The 16,967-nt window shown below is 38.8% G+C and overlaps 1 protein-coding gene across 2 annotated transcripts in view; it reads left to right on the top strand.

Moving 5' to 3' along the window:
* The window catches only part of aif1l (allograft inflammatory factor 1-like), a 31,124-nt gene extending 21,675 nt beyond the window's left edge, over positions 1–9,449 (top strand). Inside the window, exons 6-7 of one of the 2 annotated variants that reach the window (XR_013932524.1) lie at positions 5,052–6,944; positions 6,993–9,449. Coding sequence is in view for 1 of the 2 variants with exons in the window: in XM_080419646.1 (XP_080275772.1) it covers positions 5,052–5,148 (97 nt within the window). In the remaining variant the exon portion in view is untranslated. Of the gene's footprint in view, positions 1–5,051 lie in introns of both variants that reach the window. The other variant, XM_080419646.1, reaches the window with a different exon arrangement.
* The last annotated feature ends 7,518 nt before the right edge of the window (positions 9,450–16,967 follow it).

Consider the following 16,967-nt stretch of genomic DNA (forward strand, 5'->3'; position numbering starts at 1 on the left):
TGGCGTTATCCTTTAATCACCACGGCCATGACACGCTCATTAGTCAGACCCGGGCCTTATCCTCAGTCAGGATCATGTGCTTAGGTACGTGCTAATAGCTTAGATACTTTAACCACTACCACCAGTAACTTAGGTACATGCTAATAGGTTAGATACTTTAACCACTACCACCAGTAACTCGGATATGACCTAAACATGTCTTTAGTGAAAGAGAGAGAGGCAGCTGACGTATTTGCTCTCAGCAGTGTGCAAGTTTGTTTTGAATGTACAGTATGTGAAGTTCAGTAACAGGGGTCTCCCCCGGTGTCCCCGTTTCTCCAGCTCTTTAGTAAACAGAAAATACGTTTTCAGGTCGGGATACCAATTTCATCCAATCGGGAGAGTGAACTCACACGTTGAATTGGAATTTATGAAACAGAAAACAAACAAAATTTTGACCTGGAACACTGAAGCTGATAAATGGATTCTCTGTCCTGATTGGATAAAATGTATTCATTGAATACTTTATTAGCAGGTTTGTTGACAGTACAGGTGGTGCAGTCAAAGTTTATGCTAAAGCCCCAGGAGGCTTGTTTCCATTGTGTTCCATTGTACTCAATTCATCAGTAATACATATAATATAATATACACACAATTCCATACAATACTGGTAGAAAACACAGGTGTATTTACAGAGGAAGAAGGGGTGGGGACAGAGGATTTTAATTGGTGGTTCTGTTTACTGAATAGATGGAGCGTATATGAGGTCATGTAGTGTGGTGAGTGGTGAGTGAGAGTTTATGATGTGCTAATGTGTCCCTGGGCACATATCAGAGGTCAGTCATTATTATGTGAGGTCAAACGTGTGACATATGGCACAGGCCTATAAATATCATCTCTGTCGGGTGGAAACCTTGTACCGTATGTCCAAAACGGTTCCTTTTTTTATTATTGTAAAGCGAAAAGAAAAGTGAAATTGTGAAAATAGCCGATCTACAAGCTCACAACGCCTCGCATCTACTTTTTTGAGCAAGCGACACTCATGTATGATGAAGTAGGGTATTAATTTACAAAAAAAAATTAAGTTGAAATATGGATATACAAGGTTTCTGCCCGACAGCAACGATATGAGTAAAACTACTGAATACAATTCTGATTGGAAAACAAAATCCTAAATATATCACATATTATATGGATAGTCAAAAGCAACTACACAATCAGTTAAAAGTGAAGCGCAGACATTCACTGCATTACATCTGACAAACTTCCACCGTAGTTAGTTTCCGTCTAGTTTCAAATTGATGATGCAGACATTTGTAGTGTAAAAAAAAAACCTTTGCACCCTCACCTCAAACCCACCATCAGATGTTGTCAAGATCAGCAACAAAAAAAAAAACATTTTCTCCTTAAAAGGTCCTTCAAGGAGAGGCGGTTTAATGCAGCCTGTGTAAGCCCTTTAAAACGGCCATGGGACTGCATGGTCAGAGCGGTGAAAGCCGTGTGTCTGGCCTGTCAGTGTTTTGACTATAGCATGTCAGCTCTGCTGCACTAAGCTGACTGGAGTCACTGGACTCTTTGCTGGGCAAATCTTTTCAATCCCAAATATATGAATCAGCAGAGAAAACACACGACTTACTTACATTCTCCACTGTGTGGTATTCCTTACGTAACCGCTTACTGTATACTTAGCTGACCGACTGAGTCCCCCAGGGGTCTATACGAGGCCCCATCCTTTTTTCTGCTACGCTAAATATCTTCTGTGAACATGGCAGATCTACAAGCTCACTTGTACTTTCGTCGAATGTACAACCCAGAATGTTTTTGTCGAATGTACAACCCAGAATGTTTTTAATCGCATACATCTGATTAAAAACAATTATGGCTCACTATGAAAAAATAGGGCTCCTAAAATGTGCTCTACTATTTTCGCTACCTTTTGATGTGTTTTTTTTCTCCTGGTATTTTCATCAGAATGGGGGACACTTATTTTAGCACTTAACACATCTAGTGACTGCACCTTTAACAGAACATGATAAACATCTATGTGTTGTGCACTCAAAACAAGTGCTATTATTTTAATTGAATGGTGAAAACAGGGACATTTTAGGCCAAACGGGGACGTCTGGTCACTTTAGTTCAAGTGGTTGAATCCCATGCACCCCTCCTCTGTATAGTAGTACACTTCACATTGTAATTGCAAGGGCCTGTTCATCACAGGAGAGTATGTTGCCTGTAATTATTGACTAACGCCTGTGTCGAGGAGACAATGGCAGGGTTCACATTTCAGGAGAGAATATAGTAGAATAGAAGAGACCTTTTTTGATCCTGCGGGGGAAATTCACTTTTGTGAGCTTGTAGATCGGATATTTTCAAATGGGCGAAATGTATATAGGGCTGAAGTGGGTAATGTATGTTTTGTAATAATAATCTAAATAATCTAAATCTACAAAGTAACTCTACAAAGTACTGTAAAGTTCTCAAAGAATTGTAGTGGAGTAAAAAGCACAATAATCGCCTCTGAGATGTAGTGGAGTAGAAGTAAAAGCGCTGACAATTGGAAATACTCAAGTAAAGTAAAAAATACCTCAAAAAACCCCACTTTGATAAACAATGACTTAGTCCTTGTAGTCGAAAAGAAACTTAGAATTGCAAGTTAGCAGATTGACTTGAAGATTTGAAGTTTGTGGACACAAATGTAAATAAATAATTACATCCCACTGTAGGATTCGTCCCTGGTCAAACATAAGTGAGGTTTCTTTTGCTAAAATGGCACATTGGTACATTTGATCTTTCCCTGACTTCTAACATTTCTGCCAGCTAAACCTATTAAATTACCGTGGTTTTCGCTCCAAGAGCAAATATGGCTGTTTAGAGAACTTTGCTCTTCAAAGCCTGTTCCCTCTGCAACATTGAATGTAAGTGGTGTAAAGTAACTAAATATATTTACTCAAGTACTGTACTTAAGTACACTTTTGGGGATGTTTTACTTTACTGGAGTGTTTCCAATTTTCAATACTTTTACTTCTACTCCACTGCATCTCAGAGACAAATGTTATACTTTTACTCCACTACAATTATTTGAAAACTTTAGTTACTTAGTAGATTTGGATTATTATTACAAAACATGCATTAACTACTTCAGCCCTATGCATACTTAGGCTGTTTGAAAATAGCCGGTCTACAAGCGTCGCTTTGCGACGCGTTGTGAGCTTGTAGATCTGCTATTTTCAAATCATTTTCATACATTCAGACACTTGTGAAATGGGACATTCTGCAAAATGAGTACTTTTACTTTCAGTGCTTAGGTATATTTTAATGCGAATACTTTTGTAAAGTACATTTTTGATACCGGACTTTCATTTGTAACGGCGTATTTCTGCATTGTGGTATTGGTACTTTTACTTAAGTACTTTTTCCACCATTGTTTGAATGTACTGCACACATCACCTTCCAACTTGCACTACACAGCACAAGGTCTTCAAGGTTTCCATTACATTCTTTCTTTCCTTTTTTTTGGTCTCCAGAGAGAGACAGGAGACTGGAAGGAGAGGGTTGGGAACAAAATGGCTTTAATGTATGTTAGTGTTAGGCAGGGCTTTTTGGCAGGGGAACAATTGACCAGCCGTCATTAGACGGAAATAATAGGTCAAGTCTCCGCAAATGAGCCAGGTCTCGAGGCCAAATGCTGCCCTTTGTAGTTTGAGCTGGGCCCCATACACACACACACCACAACACATACACATTTGTACCTTTTTTTCTCCCTTTTTTCTGAGAATGTGATAGAAAAGGAGAAGGTTAGACCTATAATCCTACAGATGGCTGTGTCCCATTAAAAGCAATGTAAAGGTAGGGTAAGTGATTTTCTTTGGTTAAAATAAGTGTTAAATAAATTGCTCTATATTCTGATAGTACTCATTGCTAAAGAGTGTAGGAGGAAATACATTTACATTGCTAAAGAGTGTAGGAGAAAATACATTTTCAGGTCAGGATACCAATTTTATCCAATCAGGACAGAGAACTCCGACAGGATACAGATTAAACAAGTGGAATTGGAAGTGATGACACAAAGAAATGAGCATGCAAAATTGGAACTGGAACACTACAAAAAATGAAGCTTATAAATGGGTACTCTCTCCTGATTGGCACCTACCTGAAAATGTATTTTCTGTCTATTAAAGAACTGGAGAGACATGGAGACTCCTGTGACTGAACAAACACGCTATAGCAATGATTACTATCAGAATATAGTGCTTTAACCTTTTAACCAAAACATATCACTTACCCTACCTTTAAAGAATTAAATAGCATTTAAATGGCTGACAGTGACACCATTGGCTTTCTTTTATAGATTGGCTTAGATGCTGGGCTAATTCAATTCAAAGCTTATGTTGCAGATATAGCTTTGGTGGTAATTGACAGTATTGCCAAGCAGAGTAAGTTGCCGGTAGTGCAAACAGCATGAGTTTGAGTAGCTGACGGACTGTCTGTCGGCTCCATTGGATCAGTGCTCCTTATAGGCTTAGAGGAGCTTTGCAGAGGTTTTCCAAAAAAGGAAAGTAAAGAAGCGACAGCCACGCATTGCTTGGAATCAGTAGTGTAAAAGTAACTAAGTACATTTACTCAAGTACTGTACATTTTTTAGGTGTTTTGACTTTACTGGAGTATTTCCAATTTCCAGTATTTTTACTTCTACTCCACTACATCTCAGAGGCAAATATTGTACTTTTACTCCACTACAATTATTTGAAAACTTTAGTTACTAGTTACTTTGTCTCATTGTGACCTTGTAGATCTTGTAGATCTTTTAAACTTGTGAAATGGGACATTCTGCATAATGAGTACTTTTACTTTTTTATGTACTTTAAGTACATTTTGATGCCAATACTTATAATCTTTTACTCAACTACATTATTTCTATATTGCAGTATTGATACTTTTACTTAATTGAAATATTTGAGTACTTTTTCCACCCTTGCTTAATTATCACAAATGTCCACATATTTCCAAGGTTGTCAGTCCAGCCACTGACACCATTGTCTCTGTCTTCTTCTTCTTCTTCCTCTTCCCCACAGAGTGCTGGTCTTTGAGGACAAGGGCAAGACCAACGGTGCTGCCAGCTGTAAGCCGGACGGACGCCCCCCAAAGAGGGACATCTCTAGCCTGCCTTAAACTCATAAGTTAGCTTTCCCAGACCGGCAGGCAGGGGTGCGTAGGGACATCTGGCTTCAAGTCATCATCACTAAGGGGACGTGTCGTTGTACATAATAGCCTTACCTGTAGTCTAACCCCTCAGGACACAAGGACAACCAATTTCTGAGAAATTAGACCCTCCCCCCGCAGTGTACGTTAAGGAGGAGGGACACACACACACACTCATATATAGGGCATAGCAGTGGCGGCCATTTTGTGGCTCCACGTATAGAAATCACATTCGTTTTTTTTCCATAGTGTTTTCCAACAAAATATTTATATTAATTATTTTAAGCCTGGAACCAAGCCATCCAGGCTCCTGTTCAATCATGACCATAAAACCTTTGATTCTGTGTCAAACGATATTTGAAAACTGCTAAATTAAAGGGTATTTTCGATTGATTATTATATAATTATATTTAGAAGATATAATATAATTAAATATTCAAATGTTTTTTGACACAGAATCAAATGTTTTCACTGGATGCCTGGATGGTTTTGGTTCCAGGCTTAAAATTATTTATATAAATATCTTCGGAAATCTCTATGGGAAAAATGAATGGGCTTTCCATCTGTGGAGCCACACAATGGCCGCCACTGCTTTGCCCTATTAGGGCTGTCAAAAATAACACATTAATTGCACAAATTGCTGTGATTAATCACACATTTTCTAATTAATCGGATGCTATAATAGATGGATTAATTTTGACAACCCTAATATATATATATCTGCTCTACTGGAATCAGTCAAGCATTGCTTAAATTCTATTCAAGAAACATTACTGGCTTTCGGGAATTAGGATTTCATAAATTCGTAATTCAAATTGTTCCCTGATTTGGACAAAACATGTTAGTTCTAAAGCTTTGGAAATATAGGGTGAAACGCTGTTAGAAGGTAAGCACAATTAATAACGATAAAAAAAACACAGTAATGCATTTTGCATGATTTTGTTGATATTTATATGTTGTTAAGCATAACAGATGTGTGAATGGGGGGGAAGGTACACCAATAAGGTACTAGATACTATTGCTGACCCACTTAACTGTATATGTAGGCATTATGTCCACTAGACCGGTCTAGACCCCATGGGACTGATGGCAGTAGAGCAGAGGCCTGTACTACCACGCAACTCACACTTGGTTAACCTGACTATAACCCAGAGCCTTGTATTAGAGAGTTGCGTCACCTCTGGGGCAGGAAACAGCGGCGGTCACGTGTTTCGTGTAAACTCTAAATAGTGGCAAAATTTCGTAAACTTCCGGTTCAGGGCTTTGTCACTATTCGTCAATAGAGCCAATAGAAGGCTCTGTAGGTGTAGAAGACTGGCCCGATGAAGTGAACGGAGGTGACGCAACTCTCCTTATATGGCTCTGAGTCTGACTAATGTGACTAATACAGTGGTTGTCAACCTGTGGGCCGGGGCGGCATACAGTATTGCATATTGCAAGTGGACCCCCAAATAATTGGCGAAACACTTTAAACTGTAATGATGATATAACATTGATATTAAAAAAGTGATACCAATAAATAAGAACTTATACTATGTTAGTTCGATTGATCCAAGGTGGAACATAATCGTTTGATTGATCAAACAATTGATCCAGAAAAAGGATGAGAACCACTGGACTCATAGATTTAGTCTATTATTTAAAAAAAAACGTTTAGAAATTTGGAACTAGGCTGTTGCTTTAAAATTTAAATAAAAAGACATTTTGTTTGATTAAAGAAAAAGTAATCAGTAGAATAATAATCGCTAAGAAAACAATAATCGATAGTTGCAATGCTATATATTGATCAGTAGACGGTCCTTGTATACGCGTAGATTTTTTTTAAATCTCGTACCCCGATAACTAGTGAACCACCGTCGTAACCCTGAAACCCCAGGGTTAAACCTGAAGTTACGTCGCTAACCCCCAAATCGTTGCTGTCGGGCAGAAACCTCTCCATATTTTAACTTTTTGAGTTTTTTTTCGTAAATTAACGCCCTTCTTGATCATACCATACATAACCGTTTTGGACATATGAGGTTTCCACCCGAACAGAGACGATATCACGCTTCGTACTACAAGCCTCTGGTCGTAACATTTGCTGTGAAAAGAAAAGTCGAGGTAGACTAAGATCTGTCTGTTTTATTTTTTCTGTCTTTTTTTTTTTGTCCTTTCTTTTTTAATGACAAGTACATATATGTAAATATTTATATTGATGAATATGATGAGAAGATGCGTAATATTTTGGATTAGTGTTCACACTCATACATAATAACCCTTTTGCGATGATAACTGTGGAATTGACATGTTCTCTGAATATGTGCAGTGTTGTTATTATTGTTGTTGTTTTTTGTGTGGGACCAGTGATTGAGGATGTGATATTTAGTGCGTATGTTTTCGTGCGAAGCCTAAATTCTATTGTTCGGAATACGGCTGTTCCCCACAACAAACTTATGTGATATTTTACTGTGAATAATGTTATTCATCTTGTTTCTTTTCGTTAATGAAAAATGTAGCATCGATAGTTGTACAACTGTAATGTAGTTGGATTAAGTGAACTTCTGTAGTTTTTCGGTTTCGTGGTTATGGTTTAAGGCACTGGTTCTCAACGCGGGGGTCCCTGGCTAAATGATTGATAATTACGAACCAAATAGACCCTTTCGGGTCCAAATTTGGTTACCATTTGCATACCCTCAGTAGAGCTAAACTAGCACTTGAGGTGTAGTTTGGGGTCCCAGAGATGAAAAATCGTATATAATGGGCCGGGGGTCTGTGACTTAATGCATATCAAACTGGGGGTCCTTGAAATGAAAAAAGAAATGAAATGAAATGGAGAAAAAAAAGTTGTGAATCACTGGTTTAAGGTTTAAGTTTGATTTGACCCACTTTAGAGAAACTGACATCTTTCACATTTTAAGGCTGTGACACACTGAAAGCGTCACTGACGCAAGCGTCAAGAAATAAAAAAGCCAACTCATTTAGGACGGTCTGTGGTGCCACGCGTCGACGCTCCAAAATGGAACCGAGCTCTGAGAGATGCTGGTTTTGTCGCGTACAATTGACGCCTGCAGTAATTGGCTGCCTGCAGCCGTTGTAAACAATGCGTGTATTTGATGCTTGCAGTGTGTCAGGGCCTTCACCCATACTGCCTCTCTTCCTCACTATACCATCTCCACAAACCACTTTTAACTGTCCCACTTGTTCTTAAAGATTTTATATTTTATTGGTGTGAAAGCAGCATTACGTTTTAATCTATACATTCTTTAACTCTCTCTTCGGTTGCAGGTATTCCCTGGCTAGTCTAGTGTTGGTCAGTGTGTCATTTTAGATCACATGCCAGAGATTATACAGTAGATCCCAATTCCCTTCCAGTCCCCAACACCCTGGTGTGGAACAGTATGTTTGTCAGTCTATCGGATCAGTCAATCCTTCATCGTTATGGAACTTGTGGTTTACCATCCTTTATGCAATTAACGTACGTCAACAACAAACTTGTGTCCTGGTTTTAAAATCTACTGTATATGGTTCATGCCAACTTTGGGCAGAGCTTGTTTTTTAAGGCACACAGGGGTTTGCGAAACAAAACAAAGAACATTACATTTGGTATTATGTATGTTCATTAATCATATTATTTCCAAGTGCCTAAACATCCAGATACTGTAGAGCAGAAACGCAGGCAGAGGAAGCTCACAATGAGCTCACAATGAGCTCACAACTTACCATGAAATCGTGTTTATTCAGTTTTGAGTTTTGCATCAGTTGATTCTTGTTGGTGTGGTATTTCTGGTTACTGTAAAAAAAGAAAAGGAAAAAAAAAACAAGGAAAAAAAAGGGGGCTCATAAATCATGCAATGTTTAAAAAGTTTGTAATCGTGATTTTCCCTTTCCATCTAAATAGCTGCTTATCTCCCCCATCTTTTTTTATGTTGTATCAAAAACAAACTACGTTATATTTGTTTTGTCATTAAGTCCTGTTCGTCTTAGTTGCATCGCCTCTCCAATTCTTTACATCCACCACCCAACACCATAAAATATGTTTATTGTCTCGTTGATTCTGTGATTTGTGCCTGAAATATCTTAGATATCACTATTACTTTTTTTGTGTTTGTTTTACATACTATGGAACATGAAATGGTAACTGTAGTATTTGAATTCACTTTACATCTTTGAACCATTTCGTTATGTTATTGCCAGTGTATTAAAGACTAATATGGTCTTTTAGTGTTTTATTTAACCACAGTTAAGATGCACATTGTTTTGTTCTTTTGCAAACACCAAAGGAATTAAAATTCTTTTTCACCAACTTCTTTGCCTTTGAATGGTTCATTGTATACATATACATGTTATCACTTGTATAATTGTATGTTATTTTGAAAACTAAAGTCTGAAATCTTACTTTCAGAAGAAGGGGGCAATTGACCATATTACACCCATTATGCTCTCACTTTATACTCAGGGGTGGGATTCCCTCTGCCCCCAATATGAAGTAAGAGCATAATGGCCGGCACGTGAATATGGTGAATACAGCAGAGCTTACTCCTGTTTTTCCGTATAATTTTGATACTTACACTTCTACTCCTCTACATCTCAGAGGAAAATATTGTATGTTTTACTCCACTACAATTATTTGACAGCTTTAGTTACTAGTTTACAGATTACAATTATTAATGCAAAAACATACATGCCCTATTTTATACTTTGGGCTATTTGAAAATAGCTGATCTAACAGTACAAGCTCACAACGCATCGCATTGCAACGCGTTGTGAGCTTGTACCGCTTTCGAGAAAATAAAATGTAGTATTTTTACTCTGCTACTGTAAGTATAATTTGCTGCCAATACTTTTGTACTTTTACTCAAGTAAAATTTGGAATACTTAACCTTTCACTTACAGATAACAGTGTTTATTTTGCATTGTGCCATTGCTATCCTAGCCAACTTGTTTGGTTTCTGTGTATTTGTGTTTCCACCTCCAGTTCTCATGTATGTAAATGTGAATTGTAAATTGAGAATGTAGAATGTAAATTGGTGCATACTATCGAGCTACAAATGTTTTCATGTCCACAACAGTTTGTTTAAAGTATTACTGGAGCGAGAGACGGCAAACGTATAGCCTATTCTGCTGCTGGTGCTGCTGGCTCTCCTCTGTCTGTCTGCTATACTGTGGGAACACAATGTTTAATGAGCAGACTGACAAGCAGATCTGGTAGGATTATAGGTACCTCTGTAATTAAAATGATAATCACTGTTCCATGCAGCAGTCTGTCTGCTACAGTACATGTGTCTGGATTGGAACAGAGATTCTCAACATGTGGGCCGGGGTCCACTGGTGGGCCGTGAGGATGTATCACAAGTGGGCCCCCAAATAATTGGCAAAACACGTAAGATTTTAATGATGATATAACATTAATATAATAAAAGAAAAAACATAATGTAGGTATTTTTTCTTTAAAACCTTGAAAATTTTGGTTTCATTGTGACATTGTTGCTGTCGTCGGGCAGAGAAACCTCTTATCTTCATATTCTAACTTTTTTTTCGTAAATTAACGGCCTGCTTGATCATAATACAGCGTCACACAAAAGCATCAAAAGTAGCAGATCTACAAGCTCAAAACGCGGCGCGAAGCGACGCGTTTTGAGCTTGTAGATCTGCTACTTTTGATACTTTTGAATTTGAATCCTGAAAAGTAACAGTTTTGGACATATGAGGTTTCCACCCGACAGAGACGATACACTACGTTAGTTCCATAATTGATCCATTGCCGCAGCGCAATCGATTGACTGATCATTGAAATGAACAATGCTCTGAAAATAGACGTGGCGCTCCCGTACGACCACTTAACCTTCTGAAAAACCACCCATCTGACCTCTTAACACGGCAGCCGCTCAACTGCTGTGTTAAGAGGTCAGATGGATCGGTGTTTTTTTTCAAAAGGACCCCTGATCCAGAAAAAGGTAGAGAATCACTTGGTATCTATAATTGGAGGTTTAGAAAATGCACACGAAGCCTAGATCTTGTGTTGACGCAATATAAACAGACACCCAGCTTTGGCGTCCATGTGCTTTATGCATGTATTTCACCTTTCTATCTCATTTATAGAACACTGGTTCTGAACATGGGGTCCGGGGACCCCTTGGGGTCCTTGAGGGGATTCCAGTTGGTCCCGGCGTGCAGCTAAATGATTCATATTTAGGAACCAAATGGACTCTTACGGGTCTGTAACTCAAATAGTGTACAAAGGGCAGCGTACTCCAAGAGTATACAAAGGGAACCAAATGGACCCTTATGGGTCTGTAACTCAGTGTACAAAGGGAACCAAATGGACCCTTATGGGTCTGTAACTCCAAGAGTGTACAACGGGAACCAAATGGACCCTTATGGGTCTGTAACTCCAAGTGTGTACAAAGGGAACCAAATGGACCCTTATGGGTCTGTAACTCCATGAGTGTACAAAGGGAACCAAATGGACCCTTATGGGTCTGTAACTCCAAGAGTGTACTAAAGGAACCAAATGGACCCTTACTGGTCTTTAACTCCAAGAGTGTACAAAGGGAACCAAATGGACCCTTACTGGTCTGTAACTCCAAGAGTGTACAACGGGAACCAAATGGACCCTTATGGGTCTGTAACTCCAAGAGTGTACTAAAGGAACCAAATGGACCCTTACTGGTCTTTAACTCCAAGAGTGTACAAAGGGAACCAAATGGACCCTTACGGGTCTTTAACTCCAAGAGTGTACAAAGGGAACCAAATGGACCCTTACGGGTCCATTTGGTTCCCTTTGTACACTCTCGGAGTTAGATTAACACTGAGGATTTTACAGCGTATCAATATAATCAGCTTCACACTTTACCCTTTGGCCTTCATCCAACTTCCTCCTTCAAAGAAAAGTCACGAAATCTAGGTTAGCTCAGCACAAGGTCTATTGAGGTCACGTCTACTACTGTGTCAACTGGAGACAATTGACCTGACAGAACACTTCTATCAGTTGTTACTGTCAGGTCAGTTAAAATACTATACCCTCAATTAACCACTCATGCCCTATTTTAAGGTTGAATCGTCGTACGATGGTGTTGCGCGAAAATAGCTGATCTACGAGCTCACAAGGCATAGGTCAGTATAGGTCGCGTGCAGTGCATGGTGTAAAGTAACTAAGTACATTTACTGAAGTACTGTACTTAAGTACAATGTTGAGGTACTTTGACTTTACTGGAGTATTTCCAATTGTCTATACTTTTACTTCTACTCCACTACATCTGGGAGGCAAATATTGTACTTTTACTACTTTGCAGATATAAATGATTACATTATAAAACATACATTAACCACTTTAGCCTTATTTTATAACTAGGCTATTTGAAAATAGCAGATCTACAAGCTCACAATGCGTCGGCGTCGCATCGCTTGTAGATCTGCTATTTTCGAATATTTTTGGTACTTTAAGTACATTTTCATACCAATACTTTTGTAGTTTTACTCAAGTAAATTTTTAATTCCGGACTTGCAGTATTGATACTTTTACTTAAGTAAAACCTTTGAGTACTTTTTCCACCACTGGTCGTGTGTGTCCCGCCGGTTATGCAATACCCATTGTACCCATTGTCAGCGTATACCCGTTGACAGGGTACTTAGTGCAAGGGTCTTCCACAGGGGGATATGGGACCCTGAGAGGAACTTTAGCCAAAAATAGCAGATCTACACGCTCTCGCACTGTGAGGCGTTGTGTAGATCGGCCATTTTCGACAAAGAGGTTTGGTGAGAGAAAAAAAAGCAGACCAAGTACAGAGCCAAAGGTCAAAATGCCTGACACATTAACAAACAAAAACATTGATTCAAATAACACACTGCTGTCAAACAAGTCTATGAAATCTACGTATGAGAAAGACAATTTTATACAATATGTAGTAGGGGGTCCCTGCTTCATCTCTCTCTCAGCTTAAGCCTTAAAAAGCTTAGGCCTGAAAAACGTCGAAGACCCCTGACTTAGTGCACTACCCATTACCAAAGGCTTGGAGGCCAGATGATGTCAGTACTATGGCATCATATTGATCAGGGATTGTGTCTTGGTAGGCTTATTAATGAAAAAATAATGTGCCATTCTGTATGGATAATGAACTGTAACTGGGCATAATGCTTGAGTTATTACACTATAATGCAGCCTATAGGGTTCATCTGATCTGTGTGCCAGTGACCTTGTAAGCATATCCATTCTCCACTATACTAGCTGTTTTATGGCCCTCTGCTGGTGACTCACAGTCATGACCTGATACAATTGCACTGCTCCTCTACAGAGAGGTACAGAGTCTGTACTGGTACATTTTCTCAAGGAAGATTTCACTATCCTCTGTATCAAATATTTCACTCATAGTTTCCTAATTTGACTACTAAGCCCACCAGTGTTTATTTAACTCGTTTAAACCTGTCTATGGTTTAAACTAAGGCTTGAAGGCCATTGTCTGTGATGGAATCATCTACTACATGCTCTGGTAGGCTATTCTCCACATCCGAACAGGCATACCTGCCAACCGAGAAAGGTTCTATCCAATGTGCGTGTTTGTTGTGTTGTGTTTGTTTTTTTCATTTACAATCAGCAGATATTATGATAAAGCAGAGAGGAGCCCCAGCCTCATACATCCATGTTATGAACAATTGGAAAACTACCGTCCGTGTGCCGTGATGCCATCTAGTGGTGTGAAAGCGTAAGAGCAACCAATTCTGTGGAATTACTGCGTTGCGGCCGCTTTAATTTAATTTAAAAATAATTACATGGAAAAACTAGAAAAGAAAATAACCCTGTGCACCCAGAGAGATGTGGCGACAGGGGAGTAGATTGGGGGTTCAGAGTCTTACTCAAGGACACTTCGAGCGCAACTGGACGAGTCTGAGCCAACCATGGGAATCGAACCACTCACTTTCGGATTACCAGTCGGCCACTCAACCCACTCAGCTACGGCCGCCCCTGAATGTGTAGGCTACCTACCCCAATTTGGAGGGTGGAAGGTTACTAAGTACATTTACTCAAGTACTGTACTTAAGTACAATTTTGAGGTACCTTTACTTTACTGGAGTATTTCCAATTTTGAATACTTTATAGTTCTACTCCACTACATCTCAGAGGCAAATATTTCACTTTTGCTATTTTACTTTTAGCTACTCCACTACAATTATTTGAAAACTTTTAGTGTCTAGTTGGACTTTTTTGGACGTACCTTCTAGACAAAGTGTTTGACTGTACTTGTGCTGTTTTTACATTTCTGCCTAATAAAATATTCAATCAATCAATTACAAATCATACATTTACCACTTCAGCCCTATATACATTTCGGCCATTTGAAAATAGACGAACTACAAGATTGTGAGCTTGTAGATCTGCTATTTTCAAGATTTTTAAGTTGTGAAATTGGAATATCCATGCAGATTGATTGATAAATCTATGATTTATACAAATTGTTAAATGTTTTAGATTATCTATTAAAGAAAAAAAAACTATTAAAAAAATAGTTTACATTACACATGATGAGTAGATGAAACAGTGATGGTCAACTGTCTGATAGCAAACTTTCAAATGTGCGTGGGGGGTAGCCCTGATTCATGGATGAACTCCAACATAGTGTTTGCACTTTCTTCCCTTTTAGCCCGTACATCTACATAAACGTTCAAATTACAAATATAAATTGCTTACCCCATGGCCACGGATGTTACAATTATATACGGACCCTCAAAAGTACCCGTCTGTTCCGTATTGTTCAATAAAAAGCATTTTAATCCGATCGGTGGCCATTTTCTCCGTATTTTCTCCTTATGCTTTCAACTACGTGACCCTATTGGTTGGGGGGTGTATTGCACGCTGATACATTATAACTCTATGAGAAAATGGCCACCAATCGGATTAAAATGCTTTTTATTCAATAATACGGAACATGCAGGTAGGCCTACTTCTGAGGGCCCGTACATAATTGTAACATCCGTGGCCATAGGGCAAGCACTTTACATTTGAAAATAAATTAACTACTACAAAATAAAATAACAATAACCCTGATTTCCCAGAGGGGGTCATTCTGAGACAGGGGAGAGTTTGGGGTTCAATGTCTTCCTCAAGGACACTTCGATCTATCACCGTGCGGGTCTGAGCCAACCATGGGGATCGAACCTCTCACCGTAGGACTCCCAGTCACTTGCAGTCGGCCACTCAACCCACTCAGCTACGGCCGCCCCGGTGTTAACACGGTATAACGGTCAACAACAGCAACACAATTTTGCCAGGGCTATTGTTCGTTGTTTAAATTGTAGTTCTAATAACAAAAACATCACATAACAATTGAGCAGTGGTGGAAAATGTAGCCTACTCACATTTCTTGTAAAAGTAGGCCTATCAATACTGCATAGACATAGCCTACTCTGTTACAGGTAAAAAAGTAACGTATTGCGTAAAAGCACGTATTGGTATCAAAATGTTCTTAAAGTACCAAAAGTAGCCTACTCATTGTGCAGAATGTCCCATTTCACAAGTTTTCAGGAGGGTTCATGATCTGTATGCCAGTGAAAATAGCAGATCTTGCAAGCTCACAATGCGTCACAGCATGAAGCATTGTGAGCTTGTAGATCGGCTATTTTCAAATGGACGAAAGAAATGTAAAGGGCTGAAGTGGTCCGTTAATGTATGTTTTGTAGTAATAATTCAAATCTACAAAGTAACTAATAATAGTTTTCAAATAATTGTAGTGGAGTAAAAATACAATATTTGCCTCTGAGATATCAGTCATACCTGCCAACCTCAGACCTTCCGATAGCAGGAGATTTCTTTCCAGGGGGGGGGGTCTCTTGACCACGCTGGGGGTCCCCCCCCCCAGGACATTTTTAACAGAGTAGATGTATGTTATCATAAAAGTTGCTTGCTGGACAATATATAGATAGAGGATGAAATGCAGTGGTGGAAAAAGTACTCAAATGTTTTATTTAAGTAAAAGTATCAATACTGCAATGTAAAAGTATTTTGTTACAAGTAAAAGTCCGGAATTCGAAATTTACTTGAGTAAAAGTACAAAAGTATTGGTATCAAAATGTACTTAAAGTACCAAAAGTAAAAGTACAAAATATTTGAAAATAGCCGATCTACAATCTTGATCTTGTAGATCTGCTATTTTCAAATAGCCTATGTATAAAATAGGGCTAAAGTGGTTAATGTATGTTTTATAATATCATAATTGATATCTGAAAAATAACTAGTAACTAAAGTTTTCAAGTAAATGTAGTGGAGTAAAAGTACAATATTTGCCTCTGAGATGTAGTGGAGTAGAAGTAAAAGTATTGGAAATTGGAAATACTCAAGTAAAGTACAAATACCTCAAAACTGTACTTAAGTACAGTACTTAAGTAAATGTACTTAGTTACTTTCCACCACTGATGAAATGCATAATTTATTAAATGATAGAAAGGTAATATCATATACATTGTAAAAAATGAGAGACATGACGCTTTATTAGCAAGACAGTCTTTTATTATATGATTCCTCATTTTGCTAGGTAAAAGTACTGAACATTGGAAATACTCCAGTAAAGTAAAAGTACCTCAACATTGTACTTAAATACAGTACTTGAGTAAATGTACCTAGTTACTTTCCACCACTGCCAGGTGCACCTTCGAGTTTGGGGTAGACCCCTATTCGTCCCGGGGCGGCCGTAGCTGAGTGGGTTGAGTGGCCGACTGGGGATCCGAATGTGAGCGGTTCGATCCCCATGGTTGGCTCAGACTCGTCCAGATGCGTCGAAGTGTCCTTGAGGAAGACACTGTTCCCCACACAGCTCCCCTGG

The sequence above is a fragment of the Gymnoscopelus braueri genome (genome assembly GCF_963280865.1).
Source record: "Gymnoscopelus braueri genome assembly, chromosome: 22".
Lineage (NCBI taxonomy): Eukaryota > Metazoa > Chordata > Actinopteri > Myctophiformes > Myctophidae > Gymnoscopelus > Gymnoscopelus braueri.